Source organism: Coregonus clupeaformis, chromosome 29 (genome assembly GCF_020615455.1).
Source record: "Coregonus clupeaformis isolate EN_2021a chromosome 29, ASM2061545v1, whole genome shotgun sequence".
In the NCBI taxonomy this organism is placed as follows: Eukaryota; Metazoa; Chordata; class Actinopteri; order Salmoniformes; family Salmonidae; genus Coregonus; species Coregonus clupeaformis.
In genome coordinates this window covers 20,265,629-20,292,366 of record NC_059220.1, presented here as the reverse complement: position 1 = coordinate 20,292,366, position 26,738 = coordinate 20,265,629, and the positions used below count along the sequence as shown (strand labels likewise).

At 41.3% G+C, this 26,738-nt stretch overlaps 2 protein-coding genes across 3 annotated transcripts in view; both read right to left on the bottom strand.

Annotated features, from left to right (window-relative positions):
- Positions 1-550, bottom strand: part of LOC121544808 (transmembrane protein KIAA1109 homolog) — a 104,022-nt gene extending 103,472 nt beyond the window's left edge. The window contains exon 1 of the mRNA XM_041854968.2: positions 431-550. The gene's annotated coding sequence lies outside the window, so the exon portion shown is untranslated. The remainder of the gene's footprint in view (positions 1-430) is intronic.
- Positions 551-5,950: 5,400 nt separating this feature from the next.
- LOC121544807 (guanine nucleotide exchange C9orf72) lies at positions 5,951-25,239 on the bottom strand. 2 transcript variants are annotated; one of them, XM_041854966.2, is made up of 10 exons: positions 25,146-25,239; positions 17,920-18,376; positions 17,671-17,766; positions 12,519-12,583; positions 11,696-11,768; positions 8,249-8,365; positions 7,689-7,924; positions 7,448-7,505; positions 7,215-7,324; positions 5,951-7,098 (listed from the first exon to the last, which is right to left on the bottom strand). In XM_041854966.2, exons 1-10 carry the CDS (start codon positions 25,205-25,207, stop codon positions 6,912-6,914), a joined length of 1,461 nt encoding a protein of 486 aa, XP_041710900.2. In that variant the 5' UTR covers positions 25,208-25,239; the 3' UTR covers positions 5,951-6,911. The 2 variants fall into 2 exon arrangements, with proteins under 2 accessions (XP_041710900.2, XP_041710901.2); XM_041854967.2 differs by lacking the exon at positions 25,146-25,239 and adding an exon at positions 24,473-25,110.
- Between the last annotated feature and the right edge of the window lie 1,499 nt (positions 25,240-26,738).

Below are 26,738 nucleotides of genomic sequence, written 5' to 3'. Positions count from 1 at the left end.
CGGGGGTCCCCAGATCGATACCATTTCACGACCAGTGGATGGCCCCCCGGCTAACCCATGATGAACATTTAGAAAGCTTCTTCACTTAGCTAGATGGTAGCTAACGTTAACTAGGTTTGTTTGTTGTGGGCACGAGCGTTAGATTGTCCGACCTTCCCCAAACAATGAATTTGAGATTTGCGGTATTCTGAGGTCATTATCTTAAACTATCAACAAAACACATAAATGTGGTCATTTGAAGTAAACCGACAGACTCTTGCTGCGCCATGTCTGCCTCGTAACATCTTTTTGACAGCCACCGCTTCAGGTAAGCTAATGACGTTAGCTTAACTGAGTGACGTTAGCTAGCTAGTACTACAACAGGCCGCACCCAACGACTTGGTATTCTTTCTCCTTATAGAAAGTCTAAGGGCAAAAAGAGAACACAAACCTTGATATACGTTGTATGACATTAGATTTCATTTTGCTCCAGTTCTTCGGGAATTGCTATTCATTTGTTCTTTTAGACATCCTTGCAGCTCTCCAGAATATTTACATGGCAGCTAGCTAGTTGACAGTTCTTCCTTTCGCAAACACCCAAACGCAACATTTGACCAATGGGTAAATCGTGGGCGATGAATCAACCAATTAAGAGAAAGAATTTTACAAAGTACAGCCCACTCGAAGATTGAAATTTATTTCAGCGTATCAACTGTAATGTTTTTATTATGACGCATGACATGAGTACTCTCTAATGCAGGGTTCCCCAACTGGCGGCCCACGGGCCGAATTTATCCCCTGGGTCGTTTTATTTGCCCCCCCATGTTTTGACCGCAAAATAAATAACTTTTTTGTTGAACTTTAATTATTGGACACAAGACTGTAAAAACACCAGAAAATCAGCTCCATGTGATTTTAATTTTGGAAATCTGTTCCCAAATATTCCCAGGCTAATAGAGAGACGTGATTGTATAATAATAATTATTGATTGGATTTATATAGCATTTTTCTACCAACTGAGGTACTCAAATCGCTTTACATAGTAGGGGTAAACTCACCTCATCCACCATCAGTGATGCATGACAACCATTTTAGTTCCAGAACGCTCTCCACACATCAGCTATCAGGTGCCAATTAGGAATGAGGGGGATGAGTAGGTGGCCATGATGGAATGTGGCCAGGTTAGGAATTTAGTCGTGACACGGTGTAGCTCAGTTGGTAGAGCATGGCGTTGTGGGTTCGTTTCCCACGGGGTGCCAGTATGAAAAAAAATAAAAATGTATGCACTCACTAACTGTAAGCGCTTATTTTTCAAAGGGTATCACTTCTTAATCCCCACTGATACATATCAAAGTAGTGTAGTGTAGGTATACGCCGTATCAATTAATAGGGCTGATAAAATGCGCACCGCACATGCAAGTGGTTTCATGGACAGAGATGGAAATATCCGTTAGAGGGGGGATTTAAAGATGCAACAACTATCATGGGTTGCTAATATGAGTAGGATAATGCCTTTTCTGATAGACAATGAAAGAAAGTTGAAAGAAAACCAATAGAACAGGAGAACGCATATGAGTACATTTCTATGGTGGGATTTTGGCTATAGGTTATTTTGAAGCAAGGTAAGACATGCCTCATAATATGAAGTAAAACATCCAGGTTTCAAACAATTAAGGAACAGGAAAAATATAGCGACTCGGTAGGCCTAACCGTCTGCTGCTTGATGGTAGCCCATGTCAGAATGATATCATGTTGATTATTTGCATCAATCCAGTGGCCATTTATTTTGCAAACTCCGTCTCATGTGCTACAGAAACACCACTAATCAAACAATAGTGCTAGGTGCCTGCACACTTGAATTAAAGAGTAACATACACAAAAATGTATGCACACATGACTATAAGTCGCTTTGGATAAAAGCGTCTGCTAAATGGCATATTATTATTATTATAACTACTCAAGCATTGAATGGGTAAAAAAAAAATACAATTGTTGTTTTTCTGAAGAAAAACAAAAACAAAAGTGACTGAGAACGAAAACCTGAAAAAAATTGGGAAAATCAGAAACCTGTGAACTTCTGACAGTTTCTGTTTCAATAGTAGGCCTACCATTAGTCTACTGCACAGTACAGCTTGGGTTGGCCTGACTGTGAAATACCAATATGGGATTTTTCACGCCAGGGGGGTGTTTTTTTTTGCAAAATGAAAGTATACCCACTTCTCCAGGCACCACTACACCACTGTAACACCCCTACTCTTACAATAAGTGGCATGGGATTTTGAATGACCACAGAGTCAGGACACCCATTTTAACGTCCCATCGAAAGACTGCACCCTATGCAAGGCAATGTCCCCAAATGTAATCAAGGTTTGAAATGATTGTTTTAGTCAAATATTAGGCTGTTTAGGCTTCTTGCGGTCAATTTGCAATCTAAAAATATTTGTTTTATTATGTTGTGGCCCCCCTGCCATCCGCGCAATAAAAAATTGTCCCGCGGCTGAATCTAGTTGATCTAATGCATTTATGTATGATCGTACAATCAATGTCTTTTTACATTGTCTTATGTAATGTACTGTATACAGTGCATTCGGAAAGTATTCAGACCCCTTGACTTTTTCCACATTTTGTTACATTAGCCTTATTCTAAAACTGATAAAATTAATGTTTTTCCTCATCAATCTACACACAATACCCCATAATGACAAAGCAAAAACAAGTAAAACATTTTTGCAAATTTATAAAAAATAAACAGAAATACCTTATTTACATAAGCATTCAGAACAAAATTTCTGCAGCAATGAAGGTCCCCAAGAACACAGTGGCCTCCATCATTCTTGAATGGAAGAAGTTTGAAACCACCAAGACTCTTCCTAGAGCTGTCCACCCGGCCAAACTGAGCAATAGGGGGAGAAGGGCCTTGGTCAGGGAGATGACCAAGAACCCGATGGTCACTCTGACAGAGCTCCAGAGTTCCTCTGTGGAGATGGGAGAACCTTCCAGAAGGACAACCATCTCTGCAGCACTCTACCAATAAGTCCTTTATGGTAGAGTAGCCAGACGGAAGCCACTCCTTAGTAAAAGGAAGCCTGCTTGGAGTTTGCCAAAAGGCACCTAAATGACTCTAAGACCATGAGAAACAAGATTCTCTGGTTTGATGAAACCAAGATTGATCTCTTTGGCCTGAATGCCAAGCGTCATGTCTGGAGGAAACCTGGCACCATCCCTACAGTGAAGCATTGTGGTGGTAGCATCATGCTGTGTTGATGTTTTTCAGCGGCATGGCCTGGGAGACGTGTCAGGATCGAGGGAAAGATGAACAGAGCAAAGAGAGAGATCCTTGATGAAAGTCTGCTCCAGAGTGCTCAGGATCTCAGACTGGTGTGAAGGTTCACCTTCCAACAGGACAACGACCCTAAGCACACAGCCAAGACAATGCAGGAGTGGCTTCGGGACAAGTCTCTGAATGTCCTTGAGTGGCCCAGCCAGAGCCCGGACTTGAACATCTCTGGAGAGACCTGAAAATATCTGTGCAGCGATGCTCCCCATCCAACCTGACAGAGCTTGAGAGGTTCTGCAGAGAAGAATAGGAGAAACTCCCCAAATACAGGTGTACCAAGCTTGTAGCGTCATACCCAAGAAGACTCGTAATCGATGCTGAAAATGCTTCAACAAAGTACTGAGTAAAGGGTCTGAATACTTATGCAAATGTGATATCAGTTTTTTATTTTGAATAAATTAGCAAAATTTTCTAAAAACCTGTTTTTGCTTTGTCAATATGGGGTATTGTGTGTAGATTGATGAGGGGGGGGAAACAATTTAATCCATTTAGAATAAGGCTGTAACATAACAAAATGTGGAGTAAGTCAAGGTGTTTGAATACTTTCCAAATGCACTGTAAATCATTGACATTTATAATTTCCATGCACATTCTCTAAGACTGTGGTAAATGTGTATAAAGTAATTGTAGTAAATATGCATACCATTTTGTATTGACACATTTATTTATTATCATCATGGATGGATGCATTGACAAATGTTAGAGAATAAAACTTGAACACTGCATCAGCATGAAGGCCAGTGGGCTGAACAATATTAAGGTTTCACTGGCATACACCATAAACCACATCTGCCATGAAAGCTTGTGAGAAAATAAGTTAAGGCCACTTGAGTCAAAGTTGCCACATGATAAAACATTACAAACATTAAGATACATTTAGAATCATGTCAAACGGCAACTATATGATGAAGTATGGCAAGACATGATATCGGTATGATATGGCCTGGTGTATCACATTATACTTAAAATAAGTTAAGTTAATAATTAATTCTATACACATCAAGATGTACATCAAAAACAATTACAAAAAATAACCTGTCTCGTCAAAAATCAGCATGCATGCTCAGACCTACAGTACATATGCATAATTGCAATGTACACAAATTCAAGACTACAGAACACATACCTTCATGGAAATGGTTCATTATGATAACAAAACCAGTGGCTGTGTTGACCATACATGCATCAGATGAAGTTGTCCCTCTTGTAATTATCGCAAATAATTTTACCAACATAAAGCTCAACTATAGGCTACCATGTCAGCGTGAAGTATTGGCACTGCAAAGGGCAATTATGGTTCATAACCTAGACATGGCTGTTGTGGTCAGTAAGTCAATAGATAGACTACATTAACTCTGGATTTCCTCTATGTAATTAACGTTGTACAATCAGTGTGCTAACATTGATATGAAAGGTATCCAAACATTCAAGTTTCACAAATAAAGTGAAGTCCCGTCAAGGGCTTCTTGTACCACACAGGCACTGAAGACACTAGACTCATGCTTTCAATAAGACATTGAAAATTACCAATAAAGGACAGCAGCACGAATTCAACTGAAGGAGTTTTTGGACTTTAAATGGGACATAGCTCCTACCAAAATTCAACATCTGAAATGTGGACCTTTGGAAAGTCTGTATTGTTTTTGCACATTTCAAACACTGTTTAGCGGACAGAAAATGTCACCCGAATAAAAAGGCAGCTTTTGGACAAATCATGTCAATTTCTTACCCATTTCAAGACATGATCGAGTTTAAAGTTTTATTAGTCATAGGTATGGGATACACATGGTATATGCCAAGGTTATTATAGTTTTGTGATTTAATATTCGTTTTTATTTATATGGTTTGTTGTTTTTAATTTGAAATTCAGTTTAGTTTCAGTTAGTTCAGACTTGATTTACTCGTTTTTATTTAGTTTCAGTTTGATAAAAACATTTCTATTTTGTTTTAGAATTAGGGACAGAAAGCAGCCTATGCGTGGGCGGCTAGGAGCCATTTATGTGTTGTAGGCATATAGTTCGTGTTTTTGGGGGGGATGTCACTTCTTGCCGGGGGGGGGCAGGGTGTAATACAGTAATACATAAGGTGATATGCCTAACATCTCTGTATCATGATGGCTTCTGTGAGAGCATGGGCAACACCATTGAGGCCATCGCCATCTTGGAATAGTACATTTAATTATTCACAAGTAAACTTCATTGGCTGATCCCTCCCGATGACCCGGCTATCACGACTTCAACCGGGTCATCAGGTGGGATCAGCCAATTAAGTTTATTTGTGAAGAAGTAAATGTACTATTTCAAGATGGAGATGGCCTCAATGGTGCTGCCCATGCTCTCAGCGATGCCATCATGACACATATGTTGTGTCTATCCAAGTCTATGCCCTGGATAGAGTTTGGGAAACCCTACACTAGAGGACCATACAACTCCATGGCCAGGAGATAGGTTTGGTTAGGTTTAAATTATAAATCAATCCTAATGTGACTTGGATTTAAAAGGATAAGCACCTAGACTGGTGCAAGAAATCTCTTGCCCATGTTTACACCAATCCAATGCTTTTTAAAACTTTAGTAGTAGATGTAAGATGAATCAAGTACCTTTACCTGACAAAGAAAGGAAAAAACAAATTAAGTCATGGCACATTTGACATGTTATGTTTATGTAATATTAAAACATGCATCACTGACTAACCCATTCAAATAGGGTTAATAAAATGGCTGCAACAACAGCAAAAACATAAGCAATTCAACACTTATTCACAAATCTATCAGTTCACAGCCAGCCAGCTTGTGTGTGTGTTTCTGTTCAAATCAAACAAGATTTTCTGGTTTATCTTCAAGAAGACTGCGTTCCAGAGAGGTGGTCGTTCAGTTTCTCAAGCCTGATGACAGTTGTCCATGGACAGAGAATATTCTCTCCACGAACGCTTGGGATGCAGGGGCAGAAACCAGATCCAGTGGCACAGCTTTGGATTAACAGCCATCCTTGCCTGCCAGAACTGAAGAGGTGACTCTTTCTTTCTTTCTCGCTTTCTCCCTCTTTCCCAGTAGTAGTTGATTGCAAGTGTGCCTCAAGGTTAAGGCACGGCACCACATCAGACAGCGACTGGCTGTCAGTCTGAAGTTGGTCGGTGTAGATTGCGAACGGCTCCAAATTCACAAGCTGTTCTAGCTTGGCCCAGTCACGCTCTGTGCTCGCTCTCAGATTTCTTCCTTGTTTGCTAGTGATAGCGATGCACAAACTAGGCCTATTTGAAACATCGGCATCTACTCGCAGCACTTACCCGCCAGATTCAGAAGCTCAAAAACCCTATTAGAAAAAAATGCTTAAATCCCATTAGATTTTAAAATAATTTATGATGGCTTCTATTTTATTTATTTTAGTTAGTTTTGCAGTCAATGATACGTTTCAGTATAGTTTGTTTTGATTTGTTTACTATAGTTTTTCCAATTTTAGTTTTAATTTTACTATAATAACCTTGGTATACACCGTCCAATTAAATGCTTACTTGCAGGTTCCTTCTCAACAATGCAACAATAATAAGAAATGATAAAAGATAACAAACATAAGTCATGAGGATGAGAGTAAAAGAGTCAAAAACTCATGAGCACGTCTCGCTCCTGTACACTGGTGTAGAATGGCTTCCCAAATACAAAGGAGTGCAGTCCAGCCCTCAGCTTCTCAGCAAAAGCCATGACGATATTCAGGTCACCTTCCACCATCAGGTCGAGGTCTGTCTTCAAGCTGCGCAAGGAGCGGAAAGGCTTCTTTCCCTTTTGCCTGTGGGTGGGGAATTCAAGCTTATCAAAAGTTGTACTACATGGTGTGCTGCTGTGCTGGGGCAAAAGTAATATTGAAACCAATTACATCTGCTTCCATAGTGGGAGGTAACTTACGTTTCATCTTCAATGTATTTGAGTAGTGTGAGCGCCTTTCTGTGAAGGATCAGCAAGAACTGGGCTAAGTAAGTACTTCGCAGATTGAGGCCTGGCTTCAGCATGAACACCTGGGAATAAAACCGACAATCAACTATTATTGTTGGCCCTGATAAGCCAACAAAGGCTGACATATGATGAGACCATTTTTCAGCACCACAAATATTGTTGCTTCCTTTGTGCTGGTGTCTTACCTCATCTATAAATAACTTCACCAGGGTGTCTTTATGCATAACGTCCTGAAAGATATTTCTGATAATAGAGTGGAGCTTTTAGTGGTCATAAAAACAGAATAACATCCACGTCTTTCATTAATGTTAATTTAAACAAATTTGATACATATGAAATAAATCAAGCAATGCTGTTAGGCAGCTAAATAAACACAGGCAATTCCAATCTAATTGGAATAACAGAACAGGAGAGAAGAAAGCATACAGGTCGGGGGTGAAAGACTCGTCGGTGTGAATGACAGCGTCGGGGGCGATGTCATTCTCGCTGGCCGCCTTCCAGAGCGCGCTGAGCTCAGAGCGCATGTAGAGGCGCTGGTTGTACGTGTGCTCATGGCAGGGTGGCATCTGCTTCACCGTGTTGATGTCCACGTCAACGTGCGTGGTCGGGTAGGGCGAGTACAGCACCTGGCGGAAGGGCAAGACGAAGCTGCCCGTGGAGTCCTGGGTTTGGAGAAAGGAGGGGGAGCGTAATGAGGAGGGCAGTCTGTTAAGCTATGACCTTTTGTTAATTTTTTGAGGCCTTGGTTTGAAAAAAAAATACTTCATTTAAATTATTAATTTGCATGCCCTTACAATGGGATAATCTAGATGTGAGAAAACAAAATGTTATGTAACCCTCATTGAACACATTGGACCGAAGATAATTATTAGTTTATGATTTCAAACAGGTGCGTTAGTGCTGGCCAAAAAATAAAGCCTGCACACACACTAGCTCTCCAGGACCAGCATTAGAGAACTGTAATTTAGAGTGGCGTGGTGGGGTACCTTGAGGAGGCCTTGTACAAACAGTCCTGTGTCGTACTTGAAAGAGGAGTCAGCTTTACAGAGCCTAGAGCACTTCCTCTCAGCAGGGGTGAGGAAGAGGCACAGTGTGCGCACTATCTAGAGCACAAGAAAACACAAATAAATATCAACGTGGAATACCTCACATCACATCCGCATTTCAGTGAGGGAGAGAGGATTTGGAGGAGAGTGTGGGTGTGTGTTAACCTGTCATGTCAGATTTTGTATGCTGCAATTTTTTGTAGATACACAATAACATATGCAGACACGTCTGTGTGTAGAACATTTTTATACAACTACTGTGTGCATGAGTGTGAATACATATGCTGATACAGCAGCCAATGTATGCATGCGGAAAGTATTCAGACCCCTTGACTTTTTCCACATTTTGTTACGTTACAGCCTTGTTCTAAAATGGATTAAATACAAAGTTCCTCAGCAATCTACACAAAATACCCCATAATGACAAAGCGAAAACAGGTTTAGAAATCTTTGCAAATTTACAAAAAATAGAAATACCTTAGTATACGTATTCAGACCCTTTGCTATGAGACTAAAAGTTGAGCTCAGGTAAATCCTGTTTCCATTGATCATCCTTGAGATGTTTCTACAACTTAATTGGAGTCCACCTGTGGTAAATTCAATTGATTGGACATTATTTGGAAAGGCACACATCTGTCTATATAAGGCCCCACAGTTGACAGTGCATGTCAGAGCAAAAACCAAGCCATGAGGTCGAAGGAATTGTCCGTAGAGCTCCGAGACAGGATTGTGTCGAGCCACAGATCTGGGGAAGGGTACCAAAAAATGTCTGCAGCCAGGGGCGGTGTGTTCATTAGGGCGATATGGGCGACGCACTGCCAAACGGGAAAAGCAAGGGATTTTTTTTCTAATCAATTATATCACGGCAACAGTAGTTATCAGTGTTCTAATCTAGACGTCTGATCTGCCACTAAATGTCCAATCAGGCTAAAGTCGTGCTTCAAATGGCCCCGACCGTTTTGGGGCGATTTCAGTCAGGTTGAAAATCGCCCAGAAGTCTCTCATAGCCTCTCATGTAAAATCTTTTTTTTCAAATATCAGAGCTTTCAATACAATCTCTATGGGTTTCTGAGGGCTTGCACTTACGCGCTTTCGTCATACGTAACATAACCATGAACGTAACTAAGAAAAGAGCGGGTAGCAGCGTCAATCAATTCACGTACTACTATCAAGATGGCTAGCGTTCAGTGCAACTCGATTGTCTCTTTGAAAGAAGTTCACATCAAAGACCATTCAAAACGAGCTACTGGAGTGTATGCTAGCGGTCATGAGGGAACATATTGTGGAGGAGGTGAAGTCGGCGAACTTCGTAGCTATCCAAGCTGACGAGACCACGGACGTTTCTACACAGACACAGCTGGTGCTGAGGTACAACCACAAAGTGCAGGAGCGCTTTTTTGAGTTCCTTCCCATCTCGGAATCAACCTCAGTCTCAATCGCCAGTGTGCTTTTGGAGAGACTGAACGGTCTTTTTGCCGACGACGAGAAAGTCAAACTCATTGCGCAAGCTTACGATGGAGCCAGTGTGATGAGGCGAGAGAAGGCTGGTGTGCAGCAAAAGGTACGTGAGCATTTCAAGAATGCCCATTACGTGCATTGCTATGTGCATCAGCTGAATTTTATCATGCAGCAAGCTACTTCTCGCATCAAAAAAGTAACTAGTAAACTAGTCCTCAGCATGCCTGATTTCAATGAGAAAGTCATTGACCGCTTTGCTGCATTGAAAGAGAGAAGAGAACAGTTTCAGTACAAGTAATGTAGCCTCTCTCTCTCTTTGTCCCTCCCTGTCTGTCTCTTTAACACACACACGCCCAAATCAGTTCACAGTTGATGTTGTTTAAAATAGTTATTTTTCATTAAAAAAAAAGTAAAACTTTTTTTTACAAATCTATACAATTGGCCAGAATATGGTTGATCATATTTACAAATCTATACAATTGGCCAGAATATGGTTGTTCATTTTTACAAAGCCATACAGATAGATGTGTTTACCTTTTCTAGAAATTATTTTCAAATTCTGTTTTCAGGCAAAATGTCTATCACTGTTCATTTTCACAAATCTATACAAGAGGGCAGAATATGGAAGTCTATAAAAATTTCCTATTACCAATAACTTGCATCAATGTTTTCAGTAGCCTCTATCAAAAGCTCCTGCTTGCTTGTTGTGAATTATGCTCAGGTGCACATATTTCCAATTCAACCATGAGGCCTTTTTGAAGCAAGTAATGTGTATATCAGTATTGACTTATATGCTGCCCCTGTCTTCATGTTGTTGCTGGACATATCTTTTTTAAAATGTGTGTAGGTCACCTAAATCATCAGAAAAATTGCCCCCCCTGAGAATTTTTTCAGGAGCCGCCACTGTCTGCAGCATTGAAGGTCCCCAAGAACACAGTGGCCATCATTCTTAAATGGAAGAAGTTTGGAACCACCAATACTCTTCCTAGAGCTGGCCACCCGGCCAAACTGAGAAATCGGGGGAGAAGGGCCTTGGTGAGGGAGGTGACCAAGAACCCGATCGTCATTTTGACAGAGCTCTAGAGTTCTTCTATGGAGATGGGATAACCTTCCAGAAGGACAACCATCTCTGCAGCACTCCACCAGTAAGGCCTTTATGGTAGAGTGGCCAGACGGAAGCCACTCATCAGTAAAAAGGCACATGACAGCCCGCTTGGAGGAAACCTGGCACCATCCCTACGGTGAAGCCTGGTGGTGGCAGCATCATGCTGTGGGGATGTTTTTCAGCAGAAGGGCTGGGGAGACTAGTCAGGATCGAGAGATCCTTGATGAAAACCTGCTCCAGAGCGCTCAGGACCTCAGACTGGGGTGAAGGTTCACCTTCCAACAGGACAACGACCCTAAGCACACAGCTAAGACAACACAGGAGTGGCTTCGGGACAAGTCTCTGAATATCCTTGAGTGGCCCAGCCAGAGCCCGGACTTGAACAGGAGAGACCTGAAAATAGCTGTGCAGCCAAGCTCCCCATCCAACCTGCCAGAGCTTGAGAGGATCTGCAGAGAATAATTGGAGAAACTCCCCAAATACAGGTGTGCCAAGCTTGTAGCGTCATACCCAAGAAGACTCGATGCTGTAATCGCTGCCAAAGGTGCTTCAACAAAGTACTGAGTAAAGGGTCTGAATACTTATGTAAATGTGATATTTCAGTTTTTAATTTTTAATAAATTTGCAAAAATGTCTAAAAACCTGTTTTTACTTTGTCATTATGGGGTATTTTGTGTAGATTGATGAGGGGAAAAAAACTATTTAATCAATTTTAGAATAAGGCTGTAACGTAACAAAATGTGGAAAAAGTCAAGGGGTCTGAATACTTTCCAAAGGCACTGTATGTATGTTTTGAGCACAGAGTATTGGCAATCTGTCAGTACCTTGTTGACTTTGTCTGGGTTGCTTCCGACCACCATGGAGCAGCCACACGTTTGGAGATGAGAACTGATTGCCCTGAGAGACGGAGGCAATTTCATGTGTGTGTATTTAAAAAAATAAATGACAAGGATGAGGAATAGTCACTTGATATTAATTTAGCATAATGAGCAACATTAAAATGTAATGAAATGTGTCCACGTGTGTATGTGTTTGTCATAAAAATATGACTTTAATATAGGTCTCTAAAGTGACATAAGTGTTTCCTGACTACTGCAATAACACTTAAAAGCTATGTAAAATAAATTATGACTTGCAGTGCATTTGTCATCTCCACAGGCAGTTAAGATAATTATGTTTAGACAGATCTGTCAGGGGGTGCATAACTGCATTCCACTGATAACTACAACCTCATCACAAATATAGTGTGCAAGGTAAGCAATGTGTACCTAATGGACCTGCCCAGCTTGGACAACAACAGAGAGAAAAGCTGCTAACCTGAAGGAGAGTGAAACATTTTTTTAACCCTGTGTCTTTCCCAGAAAAAGAAAAGCAGGGGCACTCAAGGTTGTTTCTTGATAATGTGCAGGGTTTTCCACTTGGTGGCAACATTAGTTAATAGAGATTACTTATCAGTCTCAGAGCTCAATTTAATCAACACTGCATTGCAGTATTTATAATTTTCCTATGGTTAAATTGTCACAGAATGGTTTTGGGTAGTGTAAAAATAAAAATAAAATAATAAATAAATAAACGTAGATGTAACTTAAATGCTTCCAATTTTCAGAATGAAGCAGGTAGGCCTACAATAAAAAAAAGAGTGCTTACTTATGCAGGAAATCTTCATGGCAGCTGTCTCCAATGTCATCATCATTTAGGACAGTGTCCTTGATCTAACACAGATGGAACAAACAGAGTTCTTTGGTGAAATAGTCCTCAACATGAAGGACAAGATAAAAAGGTTTGCCTACTGTAACTGTAGTGAGACATACAGAGAGTAGTTCAAAAATCAAATCAAATTTTACTTGTCACATGCGCCGAATACAACAGGTGTAGTAGACCTTACAGTGAAACGCTTACTTACAAGCCCTTAACCAACAATGCAGTTAAGAAAAAATAACTGTTAAAGTACAGTGGGGGAAAAAAGTATTTAGTCAGCCACCAATTGTGCAAGTTCTCCCACTTAAAAAGATGAGGCCTGTAATTTTCATCATAGGTACACGTCAACTATGAAAAATTCCAGAAAATCACATTGTAGGATTTTTTATGAATTTATTTGTAAATGATGGTGGAAAATAAGTATTTGGTCACCTACAAACAAGCAAGATTTCTGGCTCTCACAGACCTGTAACTTCTTCTTTAAGAGGCTCCTCTGTCCTCTACTCGTTACCTGTATTAATGGCACCTGTTTGAACTTGTTATCAGTATAAAAGACACCTGTCCACAACCTCAAACAGTCACACTCCAAACTCCACTATGGCCAAGATCAAAGAGCTGTCAAAGGACACCAGAAACAAAATTGTAGACCTGCACCAGGCTGGGAAGACTGAATCTGCAATAGGTAAGCAGCTTGGTTTGAAGAAATCAACTGTGGGAGCAATTATTAGGAAATGGAAGACATACAAGACCACTGATAATCTCCCTCCATCTGGGGCTCCACGCAAGATCTCACCCCATAGGGTCATAATGATCACAAGAACGGTGAGCAAAAATCCCAGAACCACATGGGGGGACCTAGTGAATGACCTGCAGAGAGCTGGGACCAAAGTAACAAAGCCTACCATCAGTAACACACTACGCCGCCAGGGACTCAAATCCTGCAGTGCCAGACATGTCCCCCTGCTTAAGCCAGTACATGTCCAGGCCCGTCTGAAGTTTGCTAGAGTGCATTTGGATGATCCAGAAGAGGATTGGGAGAATGTCATATGGTCAGATGAAACCAAAATAGAACTTTTTGGTAAAAACTCAACTCGTCGTGTTTGGAGGACAAAGAATGCTGAGTTGCATCCAAAGAACACCATACCTACTGTGAAGCATGGGGGTGGAAACATCATGCTTTGGGGCTGTTTTTATGCAAAGGGACCAGGACGACTGATCCGTGTTAAGGAAAGAATAAATGGGGCCATGTATCGTGAGATTGAGGGAAAACCTCCTTCCATCAGCAAGGGCATTGAAGATGAAACGTGGCTGGGTCTTTCAGCATGACAATGATCCCAAACACACCGCCCGGGCAACGAAGGAGTGGCTTCGTAAGAAGCATTTCAAGGTCCTGGAGTGGCCTAGCCAGTCACCAGATCTCAACCCCATAGAAAATCTTTGGAGGGAGTTGAAAGTCCGTGTTGCCCAGCGACAGCCCCAAAACATCACTGCTCTAGAGGAGATCTGCATGGAGGAATGGGCCAAAATACCAGCAACAGTGTGTGAAAACCTTGTGAAGACTTACAGAAAACGTTTGACCTGTGTCATTGCCAACAAAGGGTATATAACAAAGTATTGAGAAACTTTTGTGGGGAAATTATATTATTTTATACTAACATAATTGCTCAGAGAAGAGATTTTGTTTAACAAGTAATAATCTTCCTCAAAAAGGTAGGGGTAAAAACTATTGACATCCTTGTTTTCAATATCTCACCTTGCGAGGATAACGATAGCCTTTTCCTCAAATGTTTTATGAGTTGGAGAACACATTGGGAGGAATCTTGACCATGCCTCCATACAGAATCCTTCCAGATCCTTGATATCCTTCGTCTGCGCTTATGAACTACCTTCTTCAATTAAAAACATGGTTTTTCAAGACCTGGGATAACTATAGTTTTAACTATTTTTCCAGGGGAACAACTACTTGAATACAGATTCCAAAAAAAGTACTACTTATTAAAACTATTTGAATACAGATATGAGAAATCAACATATTTGAATGATTAACTCAGGAAGTGACTACTTTTCTGAAACTATTGGATTGGCTGCCTTCAACTAATGGCAGGGCTGTATCTGGAACTGCATGTTGAAGATAGAAATAGAATGAATAGAGCACACAATCTCCTATAACAGGGTTTCCCCAAACTAGGGGTCTCAACTCCATGCGGGGTTGACTGATTTGAAAATGGTGTGGCGAGAGAACATTTGTGCTTGGTTCATAGAACGTAGCCGCTAGATGCGGTTGTAATAAACAGGGATGTTTCTGTTTTCTTCCTACAAATGTGACGCTATCTTTTGAATGGTTTAAACTACAAAATATTATGACCCCATCACTGAAAGATAAGACCCTCAGGAACACGTACGTACTGTTTCCCCTCTATGCCCACAAGCTGTTAGAACCGAGTGGACAAGACCAGGCACTGAATCAGACTTGGGAGGGGGGCATAAACGATTAGGTTATTTTCTACACAGAAGATCATACAACATTATTGCCTAATGATGTTCTGAACTTCCCAATACCTTTGATGCATTTCAGTAACTTCAAACCATACTGTCTTCAGATTTGAAATACTGTTAAAAATACTGTCAGTCTGATTTGTAATAGATGGTCACAGCCCAAATTTAAAAAAGCAAACATTGTCCGTTGATTACATAACTTGTTTTTATATGGTGGGGTCGCGAAATAAATTGTCAAAATGGGGTTGCGGGCCAAAAATGTTTGGGAACCCCTGTCCTATACTATTCCAATCAAACAGTAGATAATCAAATACAAATAGATTTATCTGAACATTTTGTAAATGTCCATTCTCCTAAATGTCCATTACCCCATGTGTACATAATCAAGTCAAACCAATTAACCAATAATATTTTGTACAGATAAGAATAAATAAGTTGTGACGCTCAACTACTGTATGACTCTTTCAACATGCCACTGAAAAGGTTGAAAGCTGCAAATAATTTTATGATACCTGATAATACTGCAGAGTAATTCAAAGCCATTTGCAAACATTGCAAACAGCAAGTTGGATGCTTGGCAAAAACAACTTGGAACCTCTGTCCATCTGAGGGTAAGTGTTCTTGTTTCAAAACACACACTATAGCATATTTAAAGGGATAGTTTAATCAGAATTAAAACTAACATAATATTCTACCTACCTTGGCTGTAGTTGATTCAATAGGGCAGTTTTGGGATATTTCGTTTCGACACTTAATCGCCATAGTTTGTCACCATTAGCATTCTCAGTAACACTTACCATTAAACTTCTTATGCCTGTGTAATAAAACTGTAATTACTTTTGGAGCAACATTTTATTAGCACTTTGATAATTGCATTTTAGTTGCATAGCAATGAGCTGAGTTTTTGTAACTACTGTACACAAGAGGAATAGTGACTGTTCCTTATTCCACATATGTAATAACTACATTATTATGCAATTATAAAGCAATTTTCAAAGTCCTATGTAACAATGTTGCTATTGTAATAATCACAAGTTACTACACATGTATAAGAACTTGAGTGTTACTGTATTACCTTGTCTCACTCATTATGGAAATATATTTTTTTGTGATTTTAAAGCTGCAAAAGTGGTCTACTCTAATGTTGAGGTGATTCCATGTCCATCATGTAATTAATTGTAAGCTATAGGCTATATTAAGATTCATATCTAAGAGCCCTCCAAACCATGTGCTTATGATCATATATTTAGACTAATTCAACTACATGTTGTAGTTTTTGGTTCTTCATCAAATATTTGGCAGCCATCATATATATATATATATATATATATATATATATATATATATATATATATATATATATATATATATGAGAGAGATATAGATATAGTGATGAGTGAGAGGGTGGGTGTGTGCGTGAAGGCCGGTATATTCCTGCTCGTTGGCTACATCTGCTGGCCTGGAGAGAGGATGGCCCGGAAGGGTAAGTAAGAGCCTAATTACACACACCTGAATATAATTAGCTTGGAGGTTGGGTGGTGGCTGTTTTAACCTGGCTTTGGCCAGGTCGGTTTTTTGGTCTGGAGCAGCAAGAGCTGACATGCAGAGCTCTCCAACACTGGGAGGGATATCGAACCCAACTGGACAGGAACATACAAGACGTTACCTGGCCGTGGACCTGACCCAAGTAAGGACCAGACTGTTGGATTTTTATTTTATTTTGTTGGATACGCCAGTAAACAGCTTAGCTGTCCGGTAGCAGAGAGGGACTGGAAGACCTGTGTAGAAAGGCCCAAAGACGAGCTAGGTTTTGGTTTGGTTTTATTGTTACCCAGCGCTGTGGCGCATTCTGTTGTTTTGTTCCCTGAATAAAAGTCCTGGGTCGTTTCCAGAAAGGTCCATTTTGGTCTACGCTTGTGTTACTTCACACTCATCAGTTGTTGGCCAGCCCGCCCCTACACTATCTAACTTGCATATATTCAAATACCTTCAAATATTATTTGTTGCTCTGAGACCTGTTTTTGAACATTAAATAAAATAGTTACCTTTTACTTGAAACTATATTCGACTACCTCGAGTATTTGAAAAGTTGGTATTTTCAAATAAACTACAAAATACAACAATTTTCTTCACAGGTCTTCTTGAAACCCATTGAAAACCTGTGGTTAGAATTGAAGAGGACAGTCCATAAGCCCAGACCTAGGATATCAAGGATCTGGAAGGAGGAATGGTCTAAGAGCCATCCCAATGTGTTCTCCAACTCATAAAACATTTTAGAAAAAGGCTCAGTGCCGTTATCCTTGCAAGGTGAGGTATTGAAAACAGGGGTGTCAATAGATGAGAAAACAATCTTTCTGAAAAATTGTATTAGTATAAAATTATTTTCCAATTTTTTTGAGCATACAATATAGCTCAGTATTTGAATGATGTATTTTATAGTCATTTTTGCTCATCTTTATCAAGGATGTCAATTACAGACCCCACTAACTTTTAAAAGCAAAGTTGCAACATAAATGGGTCTGCGGAGTATAGTGAGCTCTACTGTATTTTATGCACAGTGCTGTTTTATATGATGAAAGTGTATATGATTGCTTCTGATACTCACGTCAATGTCCTCTGGGACACTGTGTGTCTTCATGGAGGACAGCAGCTCCATGATGGGGACAATCTCTGATGTCAGCACAGAAATGATGTTGTAGCCCTGTATGTCAATGACAAATACCGGCTTGGTGATTCAGGTGATTGTGCTGGGCTATAACAAATGTCAATTTCCCTAGGAATGGATGGAGAAACACTGCCTTAAGGGGATGGCCTAGTAGGGGGTAGACTTGGAACTTAGCATCTGAACACTTACTTTCTGCATCCAGATGCGTCCCTTGCGGATGATGTGTTTGAGCCTCTCCACACAGACAGTGTGCAGGGGCAGGTAGAAGGCCAGCTCTGTCTGTGGAAGGATGATGGACAGGGCACACGTGTTCTTGTCACCCTTCAGCTCGCCGTCGAAGATCAGCGAGACTATGATGACGCCCTTCTCAGCTAGGACGAAGAACTTGACGTCCACCGCTCCACACTCGGCGCTGCGCAGAATCTCCCCGTTCAGCGTGTGATTGGCCAGGAAGGTGACTTCACCGTCACTCAGCAACAGCGGCTGCTCGCACCTGGGAGCCCAGATGTGGCGCACCCGTGGGCCCAGGATGTTGTCCCAGTAGGCAAAGGTGGCGGCGAGGAGAGGACATTCTCCTTCGACAGTCACCTCTGTCTTAGCCACTGCGGGCGACTGAGGTGGGCCGGAAGACATGTTGTTACTGTACCTGGGGGGTGGGGAAGACATGTTACTGTACCTGGGGGGGGGGGGAGACATGTGTTACTGTACCTGGGGGGAAGACATGTTACTGTACCTGGGGGGAGACATGTTGTTACTGTACCTGGGGGGAAGACATGTTACTGTACCTGGGGGGAGACATGTTACTGTACCTGGGGAGTGGGGAAGACATGTTGTTACTGTACCTGGGGGGGTGGGGAAGACATGTTACTGTACCCGGGGGAGACATGTTACTGTACCTGGGGGACAGTAACATGTTCCAGAAAGGTGGAACATAGACCAGGCCTGGCTGGTAGAATTATGCATCTATTTATTATTCAAGCCATCTTATAGGAAGAGAAAAATAGACGTCAGACAAATATAGTACATTCCACAAACTAACAATACTGAACTCTAGCACCTTCATAAATACAAATGTCCATTAAAAACAGGCGAGTTTAGTCTCATAGTGTATAAGTCCACACAAGACACACTGTTTAACAATCTAAAATATTAAAGAAATTGGTGTGTATTTTCAAGTGTTGTGTTTGAGACCACCTAAAGCGAGTCCGATTCAAGACCGGAGCAAATCGAGTCAAGACCATGATTGTAATTTTGTCAAATCACCACCATAATAACTTTGAACTGGACTGTGTGTTTACAGGCAGTTGCAACAGCTCGACTTTAAATCATTAGAACGCATTCGCCAAAAGCCACAATATACACCCGAATGGATTTCTGCAAATATGTAAACACCACAGGAGTCCTCTTACATTTGGGAACTTTACAGTCCTACTGATCAAACAACCATGAAAAGGTAGGCTGTCTCTCCCTCAGTTATGCACATCAACAACTAATGCTAGCCAGAGCAAGATAAGCTAAAATGAAGGAACATTAGATAAACCCTCAAAAATGTTCAGCTAGTTGGCCGCCAAAACTTGCACTGATTAACAACAGGGAATTGTAGCCTCCTCGTCCTTCCGCAGCTTGCCTGCCAATGCATGCTTGTCCCAACCAAGCACCCAAGCTAATTTTACTCGCTGTAGCAGAGCTGGTTAGGCTGTTTACATGTTATCTAGAGCGTTCTTGACTAACTATTACTTTTTTTTGCCTACATTTACTGGGGGCTCTGAGGTACCGGAACACATTGAGAAAAAAAAGGTGTCAAACAATGTAGCAGCCAAGTAGCCTACTATCTATGGTGGTGAAACGGACAGCACTCTCTAAGGTGCTAATTAATTAAAAGCATTTTAGACGTCACTGCAGTATGCCTACATACTTGAGTATAGCTGTTGGGCTTACACAAGTCCGAATTTCTTATAGCCTAATTTTCTAGACATCAATGTACAGCAACATTTTTAGACAACACTGCAGAACACCCGCCATATGCACACATACTCTGCTGTGGGGCTTACAAGACCCGAATTTCATATAATTTCCAAGACATCAATGTAGCAGTAGAACAAATCACAATATCGGAATAACTTCAAATAAAATAAATCAATGTAGGCTACAGCAGAACACACATATCAGAATATATAGGCCTCCTGCCTATGTGATATGAAGCACATATTCAGATTACCTTCACACCGCCCGGGCAACGAAGGAGTGGCTTCGTAAGAAGCATTTCAAGGTCCTGGAGTGGCCTAGCCAGTCTCCAGATCTCAACCCCATAGAAAATCTTTGGAGGGAGTTGAAAGTCTGTGTTGCCCAGCGACAGCCCCAAAACATCACTGCTCTAGAGGAGATCTGCATGGAGGAATGGGCCAAAATACCAGCAACAGTGTGTGAAAACCTTGTGAAGACTTACAGAAAACGTTTGACCTGTGTCATTGCCAACAAAGGGTATATAACGAAGTATTGAGAAACTTTTGTTATTGACCAAATACTTATTTTCCACCATAATTTGCAAATAAATTCATAAAAAATCCTACAATGTGATTTTCTGGATTTATTTTTCTCATTTTGTCTGTCATAGTTGACGTGTACCTATGATGAAATTACAGGCCTCTCTCATCTTTTTAAGTGGGAGAACTTGCACAATTGGTGGCTGACTAAATACTTTTTTTCCCCACTGTACGTAGGGACCTCTTCACTAGCTGGCCACCACTACCAAGACCTGTGTCAAGATCAGCTACTTACCCCACTGACCCTCCCCATAACCTCTATGTACAAATAAGAGAACAGGTCCAGAATCAGTGTGGCAGGATAGGACGATTACACAGAAGGTCACCGCACTTTTACATGGTCTTTCTGGGAGGCGGGAGAAATAATGAGGAGTCAACTTGATTTAATGCTGATTAATAATAAATAAATCATGCCGCGAGTGGTACCGGATCCAGGCAAATAGGTGCCGGATCAAACAATGTCAAATCTGAGAGGTGCCGGATCCTGTTCCAGCAGGATCCAGCTCAAATTAAGCACTGGTTGAGTCAAATATAACCTATTTTTAAAACCTCTTATGAAGTTGGTTTTGTAGCATAAACTGGGAATTTGATATTTTTGACTGATATTATGATGGTCTGTTTGTTTCATATCTGCAAAGTAGTTAAAAACGCTGTCAGTTCCACTTTAAGTGCTAAATGTTTCTTGCAATGGGTACATTTTGATTGGGAAATGCTTAATGGCTGTGTTTTTGTATTCTTATGATTGGGATCTACTAGCTTATGTCAGAGTTTATGGACTGCTTATCCTTTAACATCATACTGTGTGTGACTGCTGTCTTTCCATCGGCGCTGTGCAGTGGTGTAGTGGTGCCTGGAGAAGTTCCCAAATGGCCCGCCCAGCGAAGGAAAGGCACCCTGTGTGAAAAATCCTGTTTTTCTGATGGTTTTCCAGATTTTCACTCAAAAAAATAAAAAAACATAAGACCATCAAAATTGTATTTTCTAAGTCCACAACAATGCTGATTCTTCTGTGAGCTGCTCTATGCAAAAACAACAAAACAGTTGAGGGCTGCTTAAGCCTGCAGATGTCCTGTGTGGACCAGTTGGTAGAGCATGGCGCTTGCAACACCAGTGATGTGGGTTCGATTCCCATGGGGGACCAGTTGGACAATACATGCACTCACTACTGTAAGTCGCTCTGGATAAGAGCGTCTGCTAAATGACTAAAATGTAAATTATATTCCGCTGAAAGTAGGCTGTGTGTGTGCGGCGCGCATGTTAATATATTTCACGTGCATTGCGATTGTGTATGCTATTTTGTGCATGATTTCTATACGGCTTATACCCTCCACTACACCACTGGCTCTTTGTGTTTTACAAGAAGTGCACTCTCCTAAAGTGAGGGAAAAAAGTATTTGATCCCCTGCTGATTTTGTACGTTTGCCCACTGACAAAGAAATGATCAGTCTATAATTTTAATGGTAGGTTTATTTGAACAGTGAGAGACAGAATAACAACAACAAAAAATTCTGGAAAAACATGTCAAAAATGTTATAAATTGATTTGCATTTTAATGAGGGAAATAAGTATTTGACCCCCTCTCAATCAGAAAGATTTCTGGCTCCCAGGTGTCTTTTATACAGGAAACGAGCTGAGATTAGGAGCACACTCTTAAAGGGAGTGCTCCTAATATCAGCTTGTTACCTGTATAAAAAGACACCTGTCCACAGAAGCAATCAATCAGATTCCAAACTCTCCACCATGGCCAAGACCAAAGAGCTCTCCAAGGATGTCAGGGACAAGATTGTAGACCTACACAAGGCTGGAATGGGCTACAACACCATCGCCAAGCAGCTTGGTGAGAAGGTGACAACAGTTGGTGCGATTATTCGCAAATGGAAGAAACACAAAATAACTGTCAATCTCCCTCGGCCTGGGGCTCCATGCAAGATCTGACCTCTTGGAGTTGCAATGATCATGAGAATGGTGAGGAATCAGCCCAGAGCTACACGGGAGGATCTTGTCAATGATCTCAAGGCAGTTGGGACCATAGTCACCAAGAAAACAATTGGTAACACACTACGCCGTGAAGGACTGAAATCCTGCAGCGCCCGCAAGGTCCCCCTGCTCAAGAAAGCACATATACAGGGCCGTCTGAAGTTTGCCAATGAACATCTGAATGATTCAGAGGAGAACTGGGTGAAAGTGTTGTCGTCAGATGAGACCAAAATCGAGCTCTTTAGCATCAACTCAACTCGCCGTGTTTGGAGGAGGAGGAATGCTGCCTATGACCCCAAGAACACCATCCCCACCGTCAAACATGGAGGTGGAAGCATTATGCTTTGGGGGTGTTTTTCTGCTAAGGGGACGGGACAACTTCACCGCATCAAAGGGACGATGGACAGGGCCATGTACCGTCAAATCCTGGGTGAGAACCTCCTTCCCTCAGTCAGGGCATTGAAAATAGGTTGTGGATGGGTATTCCAGCATGACAATGACCCAAAACACACTAGCCAGTCTCCAGACCTTAATCCCATAGAACATCTGTGGAGGGAGCTGAAGGTTCGAGTTGCCAAACGTCAGCCTCGAAACCTTAATGACTTGGAGAAGATCTGCAAAGAGGAGTGGAACAAAATCCCTCCTGAGATGTGTGCAAACCTGGTGGCCAACTACAAGAAACGTCTGACCTAGGGTTTTCCACCAAGTCATGTTTTGCAGAGGGGTCAAATACTTATTTCCCTCATTAAAATGCAAATCAATTTATAACATTTTTGACATGTGTTAGAAATTGCGTAATTCAAATCTGGTATTGGAATAAGAATCAAGAGATCTTCAATCCAAGCTAAATTTATTATATGCAAAATGTATGTATGATACGTATGAAGGTTCGTATATACGGGTCCACTGAAATACCACGCAGGGCACTCAGAGAACTAATCCATTGTTACAGGTTCTTCTTCAAATACTCTGACAGAGATAGTTCCCAATCTCTGCTGGCCAATCAGAGTAGAGACTGAGCGTGGTTTAGACTTACTCAGCCAATCCGTTGGCGCACGGGCTGGTCCCAGACCCTTGGCGCATCCCTTTTGCCAGGCATAAGTTTTTATCATAACAACCTGTGGAGTTAGCACTTTTTTTGCAGTACCCATGTCCTTGGACGGTTCACAGAACACAAAGAAGCAGTGTAGTCTAGTATTTGGAGACACAAATTCTTATCTCATCTTACCCCCTAACGTTCCACACATGAATCACAGCCTGTTATGTGAAACAATTTTTATCAGTATAGTACAAACCTATGCTTATCATTAATGCATTCCTTCTAAGCTATTCATCACATACAGATCCAATTATTAGAAAATAGAACCCCACACATGCATTTTTCTGGATTTTTTGTTTTGTTATTCTGTCTCTCACTATTCAAATAAACCTACCATTAAAATTATAGACTGATCATTTCTTTGTCAGTGGGCAAACGTACAAAATCAGCAGGGGATCAAATACTTTTTTCCCCTCACTGTATATGAGTGCGCTGGTATTACGGTTGCTGTCCTTTCAGAATCACGAACCTGTCACACACTGAAGGCCTATTGGTTCGCTACTGCGCACACATGTCTATAATAGATATAAAGGCTGTTAAGATATTCATGTTTCAAGAAAGGATTATATATAGCTATAGCCTGGTGAAGCGGTTTTATGCGCTGACTGAATGGAAGCTGATAATTATGAGTTTTACTTAGCTGGTCTCGGGAAGAAATTACGAGTCCTCACTGTCGGAGACCGAGTACAAACGTATCCGACACAAAGACAACACCGAGACACTCTGTGGTCTCGAAACCAGACTTTACAACACTGGTATTTTCTGTAATTCAGTGCTGATCTGTAAAAGAGACCTTGGTTTCAGTATGACTCCCTGATCAAATAAAGGTTAAATAAAATAACATATTTTGACAGCTCAGTCATCTGTCAAGTACTGGGGATAGCTAGCTAGCTGGGTGGGTTACCGTTAGCTCTCGAAAACTCTAGGCAGCATTCTGCCTTCTCCCTACAGTTTTCAGCCATTAGCTTCGCTCACGACTGGCTCATGTGAACTACAATCCCGACGCAGTGTTTTAACGTTTAGAAACGTCAATAATAATTGCTTGCGATACGGCTTTAGAAACATATGGCCCTGATCTTGCATCCGCGAGAATGAAACCTTAAAATAAAAGAGATACACTTACTGTAGCAGTTCGGTACAGATTCATACAGCTATGGGTGCCTCCATCCAACAAAACTACACTTTTGCTACACATCCACACAGCCGTTAGGTGTGCGGTGCATGCTAGATGGCTAATTAGCACAAGTGGCCTCTTGTCTTCTGTCTGTTTTATGTAAACAAGCGCTGTAACATGTTGATATGGCCTGTGTGGGAACACTAACCCTAACCATATCAAGGTGTGTATCAATTTAACCTTAAGTTTTGTTAAGTTATTTCTTGCTGATATGAAAGATAAGGTCCTTTCACATCCGAAACCGTACCGTAAACTATGACTGTTAATGTTCAGATTGAGCGTCGGGGTCAACCAAACTCCTTTGAAGACGTCTTCCTCCAATGACTCTTAGCTATGCGTAATGGAACTGATGATCAAAGGCTCGGTTACTGCCTACAACAAGTATTCAAGGTTATGTTTTTCAGGGGTTTAATAAATGTGAAACATAAAAGGCGAACTACACATCTGAATACAGAGCCAGTCAGGCTGATCATTATTAGTTAGGCGTATGCATCCATCACTATGCATTAGTAGCTAGCTAGCCAAGCTGTAACATTAGTGCATATAGTGTTGGTAAACGTGTTGTAAATAGAAACTGAATACATGTTCAATTATATCTGCATTTAAAAGAGGGGTTACTCACCAAAGTCTCACTGTATTTTGTTTGTAGCTCGCATGAAGAGTATGGTATGACGGCATAAACATACGTTAAAAGTGCATTCCGCCACCTACTGTGTGGGGTGTAAACTGGGGCACGTTAAACAGAGAGGAAGAGAGAGGCCCGACTCGGCGGAAAAGCTGTCTACCTCCCATTGTTTGGGCGGAGAGACATATTTTTTTTTTCACCTTTATTTAACCAGGTAAGCCAGTTGAGAACAAGTTCTCATTTACAACTGCGACCTGGCCAAGATAAAGCAAAGCAGTGCGATAAAAACAACAACACAGAGTTACATATGGGGTAAAACAAAACAAAGTCAAAAATACAACAGAAATAAATATATATACAGTGTGTGCAAATGTAGCAAGTTATGGAGGTAAGGCAATAAATAGGCTATAGTGCAAAATAATTACAATTAGTATTAACACTGGAATGATAGATGTGCAAGAGATGATGTGCAAATAGAGATACTGGGGTACAAATGAGCAAAATAAATAACAATATAGGGATGAGGTAGTTGGGCGGGCTAATTTCAGATGGGCTGTGTACAGGTGCAGTGATCGGTAAGGTGCTCTGACAACTGATGCTTAAAGTTAGTGAGGGAGATAAGTGTCTCCAGCTTCAGAGATTTTTGCAATTTGTTCCAGTCATTGGCAGCAGAGAACTGGAAGGAATGGCGGCCAAAGGAGGTGTTGGCTTTGGGGATAACCAGTGAGATATACCTGCTGGAGTGCATACTACGGGTGGGTGTTGCTATGGTGACCAATGAGCTAAGATAAGGCGGGGATTTGCCTAACAGTGATTTATAGATGGCCTGGAGCCAGTGGGTTTGGCGACGAATTTGTAGTGAGGACCAGCCAACAATAGCGTACAGGTCACAGTGGTGGGTAGTATATGGGGCTTTGGAGACAAAACGGATGGCACTGTGATAGACTACATCCAATTTGCTGAGTAGAGTGTTGGAGGCTATTTTGTAAATGACATCGCCGAAGTCAAGGATCGGTAGGATAGTCAGTTTTACGAGGGCATGTTTGGCAGCATGAGTGAAGGAGGCTTTGTTGCGAAATAGGAAACCGATTCTAGATTTAACTTTGGATTGGAGATTCTTAATGTGAGTCTGGAAGGAGAGTTTACAGTCTAACCAGACACCTAGATATTTGTAGTTGTCCACATACTCTAGGTCAGACCCGTCGAGAGTAGTGATTCTAGTCGGGTGGGCGGGTGCAAGCAGCGTTCGGTTGAAGAGTATGCATTTAGTTTTACTAGTGTTTAAGAGCAGTTGGAGGCTACTGAAGGAGTGTTGTATGGCATTGAAGCTCATTTGGAGGTTTGTTAACACAGTGTCCAATGAAGGGCCAGATGTATACAAAATGGTGTCGTCTGCGTAGAGGTGGATCTGAGAGTCACCAGCAGCAAGAGCGACGTCATTGATATACACAGAGAAAAGAGTCGGCCCAAGAATTGAACCCTGTGGCACCCCCATAGAGACTGCCATAGGTCCAGACAACAGGCCCTCCGATTTGACACATTGAACTCTATCAGAGAAGTAGTTGGTGAACCAGGCGAGGCAGTCATTTG

Coding starts and splice junctions, on each gene's coding strand:
- LOC121544807 (XM_041854966.2), bottom strand. CDS start 25,207: ATGTTTATGCCGTCATACCATACTCTTCATGCGAGCTACAAACAAAAT. Junction 12,584..17,670: donor GTGTCCCAGAGGACATTGAC/GTGAGTATCAGA, acceptor CATCTGTGTTAG/ATCAAGGACACTGTCCTAAA. Junction 7,099..7,214: donor AAATACATTGAAGATGAAAC/GTAAGTTACCTC, acceptor CCCCACCCACAG/GCAAAAGGGAAAGAAGCCTT.